This window comes from Leucoraja erinacea, chromosome 17 (assembly GCF_028641065.1).
Source record: "Leucoraja erinacea ecotype New England chromosome 17, Leri_hhj_1, whole genome shotgun sequence".
In the NCBI taxonomy this organism is placed as follows: Eukaryota; Metazoa; Chordata; class Chondrichthyes; order Rajiformes; family Rajidae; genus Leucoraja; species Leucoraja erinaceus.
In genome coordinates this window covers 10,721,045-10,734,352 of record NC_073393.1, presented here as the reverse complement: position 1 = coordinate 10,734,352, position 13,308 = coordinate 10,721,045, and the positions used below count along the sequence as shown (strand labels likewise).

At 43.3% G+C, this 13,308-nt stretch overlaps 1 protein-coding gene across 2 annotated transcripts in view; it reads right to left on the bottom strand.

Annotated features, from left to right (window-relative positions):
* tsnaxip1 (translin-associated factor X interacting protein 1) overlaps nt 1-13,308 on the bottom strand; it is a 47,690-nt gene that overhangs the window by 11,797 nt on the left and 22,585 nt on the right. For both annotated transcript variants that reach the window (XM_055648481.1, XM_055648482.1), the window contains 4 exons: nt 11,922-12,054; nt 8,164-8,213; nt 5,473-5,601; nt 699-857 (listed from right to left, as the gene is read on the bottom strand). In XM_055648481.1, the coding sequence (XP_055504456.1) occupies nt 699-857; nt 5,473-5,601; nt 8,164-8,213; nt 11,922-12,054 (471 nt within the window). The remainder of the gene's footprint in view (nt 1-698; nt 858-5,472; nt 5,602-8,163; nt 8,214-11,921; nt 12,055-13,308) is intronic.

Genomic DNA, 13,308 nt, shown 5'->3' with positions numbered 1-13,308 from the left:
CCTCCTCTGGCTATACAATTTGCAATCTCAATCCTGTCTCACACCATCTGCTTTGCTGTCTGGCCTTTGTTCCAACCCTTGGCCTATCAAAAAGCCTCCTCGCCTTTGTCCACCTATTACCTGCCGTGCTTTGTCCTGCCTCTCCTCTCTCCGTGCCCCCCAAACCCCACAATCAGTCTGAAGAGGGGTCTCGGCCAAAACTTTATCCATGTTCTCCAGAAATGCTGCCTGACCCACTGAGTTACTCCAGCACTTGGTGTCCCCCTATGTTTAGCAGGGTGGCAGAGTAGTAGAATTGTTGCCTTACAGTGCCAGAGACCCAGGTTCGATCCTGACCACGGGTGCTATCTGTACAGAGTTTATTTGTTCTCCCGTGACCTGCGGGGGTTTTCTCCGGGTGCTCCGGTTTCCTCCCACACTTCAAAGGTTTGTAGGTTAATTGGCTTCGGTAAATTTGTAAATTGTCCCTAGTGTGTGTAGGGTTGGGTTAGTGTGCGGGGATCACTGGTTGGCACGGTCTCAGTGGGCCGAAGGGCCAATTTCCATGCCGTATCTCTAAACTAAATTAAAAATATTGTTTTTGCTGCTTCCCAAATGTACCGATGACATCTTGTGAATATCAGCAGAGTCCAGGAAAATTCATTTACTTATATATGAACCTTGTTAATTTTATCAAATGCAGAAATGCAGAAACTCACTATTCCATTGATGATGCGGAAAAACAGACCGATGAACTCATCGTCCTGATGGTGCCTGCAGCCATAGTAAATGTTGTAAGCCCAGAGCATGGCAGAGTCTCCAAACTTCTTCCGGAGGTACTTATGGAAAAACTCAGGAAGATTCGACTTTGTATTGTTCTGTATTTTTGGAAGAAAACAATACAGAATCTTCAAACATTATGCACATATTTATTGAAATCTGCAATCTGTTGAAGACATATTTATCTTTTCTTTAATGAAAATGTAATGCTGGTTTTTGAATCCAGATTTAAGATTCAAGAGTTTATTGTCATGTGTCCCAGATAGGACAATGAAATTCTTGCTTTGCTTCAGCACAACAAAATATAGAAGGCATGACTACAGAACAGATCAGTGTGTCCATGTACCATTATATAAATATATACACACATGAATAATTAAACTGATAAAGTGCAAATAACAGATAATGGGCTATTAATGATCAGAGTTTTGTCCGAGCCAAGTTTAATACCCTGATGGCTGTGGGGAAGTAGCTATTCCTGAACCTGGTTGTTGCAGTCTTCATGCTCCTGTACCATCCATCTGAAGGTAGCGGGGATATGAGTGTGTGGCCAGGATGGTGTGGGTTCTTGATGATACTGCCAGCCTTTTTGAGGCAACGACTGCGATAGATCCCCTCGATGGAAGGGAGGTCAGAGCCGATGATGGACTGGGCAGTGTTTACTACCTTTTGTAGTCTTTTCCTCTCCATGGTGCTCAAGTTGCCGAACCAAGCCACCGGTCAGCATGCTCTCTACTGCGCACCTGTAGAGGTTAGAGAGAGTCCTCCTTGACAAACCGACTCTCCGTAATCTTCTCAGGAAGTAGAGGCCTTGATGTGCTTTCTTAATAATTGCATTAGTGTTCTCGGACCAGGAAAGATCTTCAGAGATGTGCATGCCCAGGAATTTGAATGTCACATTATATTATTACAGGTTTAAAAACATACTTGGGATGTTATTTGCTAAATATATCATAAAAAATCAATTCTAATTTTCTCAAGTGGGTGCATGGCCATGATGCAAAGATCCTTTATTACCTCAACAAATTGTGGCTAGTCAGTGAATGTTGCCTGTTGAGTTTAGTTTATTGTCATATGTACCGAGGTACAGTGAAACGTTTCTGTTGCCTCCCTGGTGCCAGGATTCAGGATGTCACTGACGGATTGCAGAGCATCCTCAAGGATGAAGGTGAGCAGTCGGAAGTGGTAGTGCATGTTGGCACAAATGACGTCAGGAAGAAGAGGAAAGACATTCTGCAGCGTGAGAACTCGGAAGAAGGCTGAAAAGCAGGACCTCCAGGGTGGTTATCTCCGGTTTGCTTCCAGTTCCTCGTGCTGGTGAGGGCAGGAACAGGGAGTTACAGGACCTGAATGGGTGGCTGAGGAGCTGGTGCGGGAAGCAGGGATGTAGATTCTTGGACCACTGGGATCTGTTTTGGGGAAAGGATGAATTGTACAAACGGGTTGCACCTTAACAGGAGGGCCACCTACACAGGTGGGTTTAAACTAAACAGTGGAGGGGAGGGGACAAACTGGGGATATAAGGATAAAGTTAAAGGGAAAGAGAGAGTATAAGAAAAGTTAAGAAAGACACCAGAATTAACAGGGCAGAAAGCTCAGGGAGGGATAGGAGACTATGGCCAAGTGAAATAGGAATTGATGTGAAGAGTGAGGGGAGTAATGGATTAAAAGTATTATATATGAATGCACAAAGTATAAGAAATACAGTGGATGAGTTTGAGACTCAGTTAGAAATTGGCAAGTATGATTTTGTGGGAATTACAGAGACATGGCTGCAAGAGGACCAGGGCTGGGAACTGAATGTTCGTCCTATCGAAAAGACAGACAGGTGGGCAGAGGGGGTGGGATAGCTCTGTCGGTGAGGAATGAAATTCAGTTCCTTGCGAGGGGTGACATAGAATCAGGAGATGTAGAGTCAGTATGGATAGAACTGAGGAATGGTATGGGTAAAAAGACCCTAATGGGAGTGATCTACAGGCCCCCAAACAGTAGCCTGGATATAGGGTGCAAGTTGAATCGAGAGTTAAAATTGGCGTGTAGTAAAGGTAATGCTACGGTTGTTTTGGTAGATTTCAACATACAGGTAGACTGAGAAAATCAGGTTCTTTAGGTATGTGTAGAGGAAAAAATTAGTTAAGACCAAAGTTGGACCCTGGAAGACTGAAACAGGTGAATTTATTATGAGGAACAGGAAAATGGCAGATGAGTTGGACAGGTACTTTGGATCTGTCTGCACCAAGGAAGACAAACAATCTCCCCAATGTACTAGTGACCAGAGGACCTAGGGTGACGGAGGAACTGAAGGAAATTCACATTAAGCAGGAAATGGTGTTGGGTAGATTGATAGGGATGTAGGCTGATAAATCTCCAGGGCCTGATGGTCTGCATCCCAGGGTACTTAAGGAAGTGACTCTAGAAATCGTGGATGCATTGGTGATCATTTTCCAATGTTCTATAGATTCGGGGTCAGTTCCTGTGGATTGGAGGATAGCTAACGTTATCCCACTTTTTAAGAAAAGCAGGTGAGAGAAAACAGGGAATTATAGACCAGTTAGCCTGACATCAGTGGTGGGAAAGATGCTGGAGTGAATTATAAAATATGAAATAGCGGCACATTTGGAAAGCAGTTGCAGGATCAGTCCGAGTCAAAATGGATTCACGAAGGGGAAATCATGCTTGACTTATCTTCTGGAATTTTTTGAGGATGTAACTAGGAAAAAGGACAAGGGAGAGCCAGTGGATGTAGTGTACCTGGACTTTCAGAAAGCCTTAGATAAGGTCCCACATAGGAGATTAGTGGGCAAAATTAGAGCACATGGTATTGGGGGTAGGATTCTGACATGGATAGAAATTTGGTTGGCAGACAGGAAACAAAGAGTAGGGATTAACGGGTCCCTTTCAGAATGGCAGGCAGTGACTAGTGGGGTACCGCAAGGCTCTGTGCTGGAACTGCAACTATTTACAATATACATTAATGATGTAGATGAACGGATTAAAAATAACATTAGCAAATTTGCAGATGACACAAAGCTGGATGGCAGTGTGTACTGTGAGGAGGGTGCGATGAGGATGCAGGGTGACTTGGACAGGTTGGGTGAGTGAGCAGATGCATGTCAGGTGCAGCTTAATGTGGATAAATGTGAGGTCATCCACTTTGGTGGCAAAAACAGGAAGGCAGATTATTATCTGAATGGTGTCAACTTGGGAAAATGGGAAGTACAAAGAGATCTGGGGGTCCTTGTTCATCAGTCAATGAAACTAAGCAGGCAGGTACAGCAGGCAGTGAAGAAAGCGAATGGCATCTTGGCCTTCATAACATGAGGAGTTGAGTATAGGAGCAAAGAGGTCCTTCTGCAGTTGTACAGGGCCCTAGTGAGACCACACCTGGAGTATTGTGTGCAGTTTTGGTCTCCAAATTTGAGGAAGGACATTCTTGCTACTGAGGGAGTGCAGCGTAGGATCACAAGGTTAAATCTCGGGATGGTGGGACTGTCATATGTTAATTGAATGGAGTGGCTGAGCTTGTATACTCTGGAATTGAGAAGGATCAGAGGCAATCTTATTGAAATAAATAAGATTATTAAGTGATTGGCACGCTAGTGGCAGGAAACATGTTCCCAATGTTGGCGAGTCCAGAACCAGGGGCCACAGTTTAAGAATAAGGGATAGGCCATTTAGATCAGAGATGAGGCAAAACTTTTTCACCCAGAGAGTTGTGAATCTGTAGAATTCTCTGCCTCAGAAGGTAGGCCAATTCTCTGGATGCTTTCAAGTGAGAGTTAGATCGAGCTCTTAAAGATAGCGGAGTCAGGGGATATGGTGAGAAGGCAGGAACGGTGTACTGAATGTGGATGATCAGTCATGATCACAGTGAATGGCGGTGCTGGCCCGAAGGGCTGAATGGCCTACTCATGGATCTATTATCTAACCAGTCAGTCGAAAGACAATACATGATTATAAATCGAGCATTCCACAATGTACAGATACATGATAGAAGGAATAATGTGAATAATATTTAGTGCAAGATACAGCCAGTAAATTCCGATTAAAGAAAGTCTCCAATGAGGTAGAAAGTAGTTCAGGACCACTCTCTAGTTGTGGTAGGATTATTCAGTTGCATGATAACAGCTGGGAAGGAACTGTCCCTGAACCTGGAGGTGTGCATTTTCACACTTCTATACCTTTGGCCCGATGGGAGAGAGGAGAAGAGAGAGTGGCCAGGATGTGACTCGTCGTTGATTATGTTGGTGACCTTGCCGAGGCAGTGCGAGGTGTAAATGGAGTCAATGGATGGGAAGTTGGTTTCTGTGATGGTCTGGGCTGCGTCCACAATTCCTTGCAATTTCTTGGAAGATATCACAGCCTGTCTCCGCCTGCGCATATTACCACTGCAGAGCAACTGTTCTTGCCAAAACACACTCCTGCCCTATACTGGTTGAGGCAATTCTACTGTCTGTAGGTAATTCCTCAATGATGAGATTGGGTTTAAAAGTCACACCCGTGAACAGTTGTGGCCACTGACAGCAGAAGCTACTCTCGACATTTTTCTTCCCAATATGAAGGATGTGGATGGCATCTGTAATGTACTTCAATCGTTTCAGCTGATTTCAGTTTTGTTAAAAGACACTAGAAATATACCTGTCCATTTACTCGAGTACTTATTTACATTCAGAGAAAGCCACATATGTGATACTCAGGAGTGGGTTCACATACCTGATGATCAGTTACACTTTTTTCTTCCCAGATGTCCCTCAACACATTGATTAAATCCTCCTTGGTCAGATTCACATTCTTGACAAGACTATTATGGCGCAGAAACATAACAACATCTTCTCCAGTCCCCTACGCAAAGAAAATCAGTAAATATTCTTATAACTCTTTCTTTATGTTTACAGGAAAGATTAATGCAGAAGATTTCATGGCTGTCCCTCATACAAAAATCACAAACCAATTCTTGATGAAATATGTTGAACGTTGCAGTATGCAAATTATTGCTCTATTTCACTATGTTAACATTCAACACTGCAGAAAGTGGTTAATTAGTTCTAAACCGTACAGGGACATGTAATCCATGCTTTAGGAATAGACATAAAATCCTGTAGTAACTCAACGGGTCAGGCAGCATAGAAACATAGAAACATAGAAATTAGGTGCAGGAGTAGGCCATTCGGCCCTTCGAGCCTGCACCGCCATTCAATATGATCATGGCTGATCATCCAACTCAGTATCCCGTACCTGCCTTCTCTCCATACCCCCTGATCCCTTAGCCACAAGGGCCACATCTAACTCCCTCTTAAATATAGCCAATGAACTGGCCTCAACTACCCTCTGTGGCAGAGAGTTCCAGAGATTCACCACTCTCTGTGTGAAAAAAGTTCTTCTCATCTCGGTTTTAAAGGACTTCCCCTTTATCCTTAAGCTGTGACCCCTTGTCCTGGACTTCCCTAACATCGGGAACAATCTTCCTGCATCTAGCCTGTCCAACCCCTTAAGAATTTTGTAAGTTTCTATAAGATCCCCTCTCAATCTTCTAAATTCTAGAGAGTATAAACCAAGTCTATCCAGTCTTTCTTCATAAGACAGTCCTGACATCCCAGGAATCAGTCTGGTGAACCGTCTCTGCACTCCCTCTATGGCAATAATGTCCTTCCTCAGATTTGGAGACCAAAACTGTACGCAATACTCCAAGTGTGGTCTCACCAAGACCCTGTACAACTGCAGTAGAACCTCTCTGCTCCTATACTCAAATCCTTTTGCATCCCTGGAGAACATGGATAGGTGACATTTTGGGTTGGAACCGGGAAATGCCGTCTATCCATGTTCTCCACTGATGCTGCCTGACCTGCCAAGTTACTCCCAACATTTTGTGTCTATTTTTAGTTTCAACCAGCATCTGCAGTTCCTTGTTATCACATGCTTTAGGAATATTGTGTTCTCCCCATCTTTTGGGATTCCTCTAGATTAATATTTAATTAACTGGGCAGTTATGAACCCATTTAGTATGTTGGCCAGTGCTGCTATTTCATCATACCCAAAAGGTTTTATTTCAAATATTTCTCAAGAAGTGAGCATTGATGGTAAAACAAGCGTTTATTAACCATTGTGTAGGGAGGAACTGCTGATGCTGGTTTAAGCAGAAGACAGACACAAAAAGCTGGAGTAACTCAGTAGGTCAGGCAGCATCTCTGGAGAAAAGGAGGAGGTGACGTTTCGGGTCAAGACCCTTCTTCAGACTGAGGAATCAGTCTGCCCCTACTTGTATTCTATTCTTGTGTTGAAACCACGGAAATGGTTCCAATTTAACCAACACAATGTATAGTGCTTCCACCAATGTGAGATAGCTTGTTTATTGCACATAGAATTCTACTACAACAATCTTTGTCAGACCAATTAAGAATCAACCACACTGGTCTACAAATACAAGGCTACAATTACATATTAAACTTGAGCTTAATATGTTATTGAGGGCAGCACGGTGACGTAGCGGTATAGCTATTGCTTTACAGCGACAGAGATCCGGGTTTGATCCTGACTAGGGGTGCTTGTCTGTACGGAGTTTGTTCGTTCTCCCTGTGACCTACGTGGGGTTTCTCCAAGATCGTCGGCTTCCTCCCACACTCCAAAGACGTACAGGATGGTAGGTTAGTTGGCTTGGTATAAATGTAAAATTGTCCCTAGTGTGTGTAGTGTAGTTTTAATGTATGGGGATCGCTGGTCAGTGTGGGCTGGAGGGCCTGTTTCCATGCTGTATCTTTAAAACTAAAACTAAAAACTAAAACTAAAAACTAAATTATTGTCACATATACCAAGGTACTGTGAAAAGCGTTTTTGTTGCGTGCTATCCAGTCAGCAAAAAGATTATAAATTATTGTAATCAAGCTGTCCACAGTGTACAGATACAGGATAAAAGGTATAACATCTAGTTCAAGATAAAGTCCAGTAAAGTCAGAATAAAATAGTTTGACGGTCTCCAGTGAGGTAGATAGTAGCTCGGACCGCTCTCTAGTGGTGGGAGGACATTTCAGAGTAAGATCGCTTTATAATCAGTTTTTGCTGATGAAAGCTTTTTTATTTTCAGATCAGATTTGCCTTTAACCTCATTGGATCTACTGGAAAAAATGTGAATCATTGTTATGCCCTCCATCGCCACCAATGTTCTCAAAATACAAAGGATAAAAGTGCAAAAAAATCTGAGTCCGAGCCCACACATTAACCTTTCTCACTTTCTGTGTTAACTGGGTCAAGGTCATGTCTGTCACCAACCTTTTGCCAGAAGGCACATCAATCATTTAAGTTACTCAACTGAAACTGCCAGTAACTGTTTTTTTGTAATATGTACTGTATAGGTGGGTGTGCTAAAATCTTTTATCAATAACATTCGATGAATGATTATTAAACTCATACCAGTCCTTCAAAGTAATCCTGATTTGCTTCATTAACTGCCACGTCACTACCTGTTCAAATTACAAGCAAAAACAAAATATTAGATTTGCATTAATAAATAAAAACTAAAATCTATCGGGCAGCCAGTGGCATCTTTTTCTAAAATTTAATTTACTATTGGCATCTATTATTTTCTAGTATATAGGTTTAAATATGTGGTTTGGTTAGAGATATCATCCACAACTTAAATTTTTACTGACATTAGTTAATATTTCTACAAACAAATCTAAGTAGGAACATTCAAGCCATCCAATTCAAATATAAAATTCTGTGTGCTTGATATTGTCTATAATCAATAAACATTACATTTCTGGTGAATTTTGAGCTTGTCATTACATTGCAGCTTATTCAAATTAGCTTGAACTCTAGAAATTGATGAGTGTGTCTTATATTTATCATATTGAAAGTCTGATCTTGGATGTGTGTGTGTTTGTATATAATCACATCTTCTCCAAAAAACGACGCACTGACAATAACATTTTTACATATTCCGTTAGAGATTTTGTCCGTGGAGTCCAAAATCTCCTTATCTGAAAAATTCATGCTTTACTTCTCGTGTTATTAATGAAAATGTTCAAAAACCTAAAAGAAACGCTGCCTTCTTGCTTGCACTGCTAGCTAGTGACATGACCCCCCCCCCCCCCCCCCCCCCCCCCCCCCCCCCCCCCCCCCTGGAGCCGGGAGCCACCACCAGCAAGGGAGTATTGCATTCGGGAACCACCCCTCCCATGTGACGATGCGCGCCCCCCCCCCCCCCCCCCTTATAACATGGTTGGTATTATATTGCAATCCTTTGATATGATAAATCAAAGTACTTCAGTTACAGGTCTGCCTGAAGTATCAAGACCTGGATAACATTCTGGTCGATAAGTGGAATGGGTAATATTCATGCCACAAAAGAGCTAAACAATTACTATCTTGATTAAGAGAGAATTGAGATTCTCTTGACATTCAAGTGCATTACCTTTGATGACTCTGCCACTATCAATATCCTGAGGGTCATCATTGAGTAGAAACACAACTGAACCAGCCACATAAATACTGCAGTAAGTGACCTAACATCCTAAACTTTTCCATGCAGCACCAATCATCATCGGCAGTCACTCGAAACGAGTATGACTGTCCTCTCATGGAAGACACCTGTGCGTAACTTTGTTTAACGTGGGGAGACTGGTGCACAGACAGCCACCACACGGTCCTTGACAGATCTGGGTCAGGATCCAGTGGCATGGAATCCAAGACGACCGGGGACCCTTTTCTGCTGCAGCCTTCATCTGCCTTCCCAGCCGTTGTGACGCTCCACTAAAGTCATCGATCATCCTCCGCCTGTTCCACCGTTGAGGTCTTGGTTGGATTGCTCTTTGACAGAGACCACCCTCTCGACCGTACTGCCATAGGTGGCCCTACCAGGAGCATCGGCATCGCTCTCAGGATCTCAGGACCACACAAGCTTCTCCACCACGACAAGGTGACAATCCACAGAGAAGGCAGCACCAATAATGCTCAAAGGTCAGAACAATTCAGAATGAAGAAACAAACAATTGGCAACCCCACTGATCAATGCATACACTGTATTGTACTTCCGGTGGCGCTGGTGCCAGCAGCCTCCACCTACAGCCCGGTATCTTTTTGTTTTTTTGTTTATTTAGTTATGTTAAAGTGTGTTTTTTTTGTGTTTTTTGGCGTTTTTATGTGGGGGAAGAGGGCACGGTGCGGGGGATACCGTCCTTCAGCCGCTTCCTGGTGAGGACGCGACTATTATTCGAGTCGCGTCCTCGCCCCCCCCCCTCCCCCCACAGCGGCCTACCTACCTGGATTGGCGCGGCCTTTCCTGCCGGGATCGACTGGAGCTCCAGCAGCGGCGGGACAGCGCTGGAACATCGCAGGGCTGGCGATGCCTTACCGGGGGTCGCCGTCTGGAGCCCGGAGTGCTGGACCTGCTGCACCAACATCATGGAGCTGCGGTTTGCGGAGCTCCCAACGCGGGCGGCGCTGATGGACAGCGCGGGGTCCTGCGACTCTGCCCGGCTCGACCTGTGGACTCGGGAGCTGCGGACTCCGGCTGCGGGAGGCGGCTGATCCAGAAGGTCCGGGCCGCTGAGGAGGAGGATGTTCACCGTCGGGGTTCGGCGTCGGCGTTCCACCAGCCTGGCGTGAGGGCCTGAACATCGGGCCACCCGGGGCGGCGACTGCGGGTGCTCGGAAGGCCCCGACCACGGATGAACATGGAGGGGAGGCTGGCTGGACTATGGTGCCATCCTCACCTTGGTGCCATTTATGTTATGTTGTGTCGTGGACTTTCTGTGTTTGTGCTTTTTTTAAATTTTTAAATTTTTAATTCAATTTCAATTTTATTTTTAATATGTTGTATTATTTATTTATTATTTATTTTTATTATTTTTTTGTGATTTTTTATTTTTTTTTTATTTTTATGATACTGCCTGTAAGGGAAATTCATTTCGTTGTCTCAAATTGAGACAATGACAATAAATTTGAATACAATACAATACAATACAACACTCCCTAACCTACCAGCATACAGAGGGTGTTGTGTGTAGTACCATCACAAAATACGCTGCTGGTATTTGTCCATGTTATCCCAACAGCTTTTTCCCTGACCTGCAGTGTCTATCAGCCAGAAAGTCCAACAGATACATCTGAATGACTATAAAGTTTCCAAGATTCCAAGAAATCCCACACAATCCCAATATGGAGATATATTGCAGTCCTGCATCGCCATTTGATCCAAGATTTCCCCCGGTCTCCTCCCACACTCCAAAGAGGTACAGGTTTTCAGGTTAATTGGCTTCGGTAAAAATTGTAAATTGTCCCTAGTGTGTAGGATAGTGCTAGTGTATGGGGATCACTAGTCGGCGCGGACTCGGTGGGCTGAAGGGCCTGTTTCCATGTTGTATCTCTAAAACTAAAAACTAAAATTAGTCACACCCTCAGACATTTCCTGTTTACTACAATCACTTCACCAAAACATTCAATCATGTTCTCAGCCATGATCCATCATTTACAGATCTGATTGTCTCTAATCAGCCGAACATACTATATTTGAGTTATTCCTAAAACTGTGGTTAGTAATTCCATCCTTAATTTCATTGCAATAAACTTGCAGCTATTGAACAAAACATAATAATCCATAGCTGTGAAAGGTAACGGTCCAAGGTTTCACTCATTCACCTTTCAACAGTGGACTGAGATGTAACTTTTCAATGTAAAGAGCAGTTGCTGATTCAAGAAAATGTCCTCATCTATTTTAAAACTCTGTGATAGCTTCTGGTGACCTGTAACTCTTTACTGACATTATTTTGTGACTACTGTACGACTATTTGTCATAGGTACACAAAAATGCTGGAGAAACTCAGCGGGTGCAGCAGCATCTACGGAGCGAAGGAAATAGGTAACGTTTCGGGCCGAAACCCTTCTTCAGACCTATTTCCTTCGCTCCATAGATGCTGCTGCACCCGCTGAATTTCTCCAGCATTTTTATGTACCTTCGATTTCCCAGCATCTGCAGTTCCTTCTTGAAAACTATTTGTCATATGTTGGTTTTACAATGTACACAAGAGTCCCTGGCGAATATGTTTGTTAGTCAAATGGAAGAATGACACTCGAGTATCACATATGGCCATTGCAAAACAATGAAATAACCTTTTTTAGGTATGAAACTTAGATTTTAATCCAGACAGATGAGGCTTTGTGTTACTTACCTGACACTTTAGTTCTTAGTAGTTCAACTTCTGCACTCAGTTTGTCTCGCTCAAGAGTCGTATTCTTGTTAACGTCCAATAGGGTATTGTGTTCCATTTTCAACTGAGTGAAATGCCTCTGCATATGTTCATACTAAAAGAATAAACTGCCGTAAATACAATGCTGGTAAGACAGCATCTTATAATCCTCATGCTCAGCAGTTCAAAAATCATTTTTTTAAGGAACTACAGAATTCAACCAGAGGATTATATAAAATCATCAGTTCATAAATTGTAGGAGCAGAATTAGGCCATTTGGCCCATCAAGCCTACTCCACCATTCAATCATAGCTGATCTATCTCTCCCTCTCTACCCCATACTCCTGCCCTCCCCATAACCCCTGACACCCGTACTAATCAAGAATCTATCAATCTCCACTTTTAAAATATCTATTGACTTGATCTCCGCAGCCTTCTGTGGCAATGAATTCCACAGATGCACCACCCTCTGACAAAATAAATTCCTCCTCATCTTCTTTCATAAGGTATGCCCTTTTATTCTGAGGCTATGACCTCTGGTCCTAGACTCTCTCACTAGTGGAAATATCCTATATATATTCCATGCAAAGTGGACTAGACTAACATACTCTAAACTTTTGAATTCTTGTTGACAAAAGGACTCTTTACAAAACTGACATTAAAGTTTTATTTGTAAAAGTTACTGCTAATGCATTGAAGATTCTGTTTTGGCGCCATGCAATTTATTTTGTTAGCTAAGTTTGTTAACTTAGGGTCTTCAACCTGAGATACCCAGACCAAGGAGTCCAAATACTGTGAACTGGACTCCAAACATCTGCACACTTAAGGGCCTGTCCCACTTGGCCGTCAATGCGCGCCATTTACACGACCTGGTAGCGTGTGGGTAGCGTGGGACGGGCGCATGGAGTGGCTTGGAGGAATGTGGAGTTGCTCGCGGTATCGCAAAGCGCACCAGGATTTCGTCCTGTACGAAATCTTTGCACGCCACCGACCTGTCGCGTAAATGACGGCCAAGTGGGACAGGGTGACGTTTCGGGTTGAATGGGTGACGTTTCGGGTCGAGACCCTTCTTCAGTCTGAAACATCGTCCATTCCTTCTCTCCAGAGATGCTGAGTTACTCCTGCATTTTGTGTCTATCTTCAATTTAAACCAGCATCTGCAGTTCCTTCCCACCGATTAATTTGGTCTGCAGCTTGCTACTTTTTATTCATCTCTTTTTTTGAATAGGGGCATTACATCTGCAGTTTTTCCAATTGCTAGCACCACTCAAGAAACTGGAACATTTTAGAAAATCACCATAAATATCATAAACTGGGTAAATATCATAAACTGGGTATTCAAATGACATCACGCACTCCAGACGGCTGT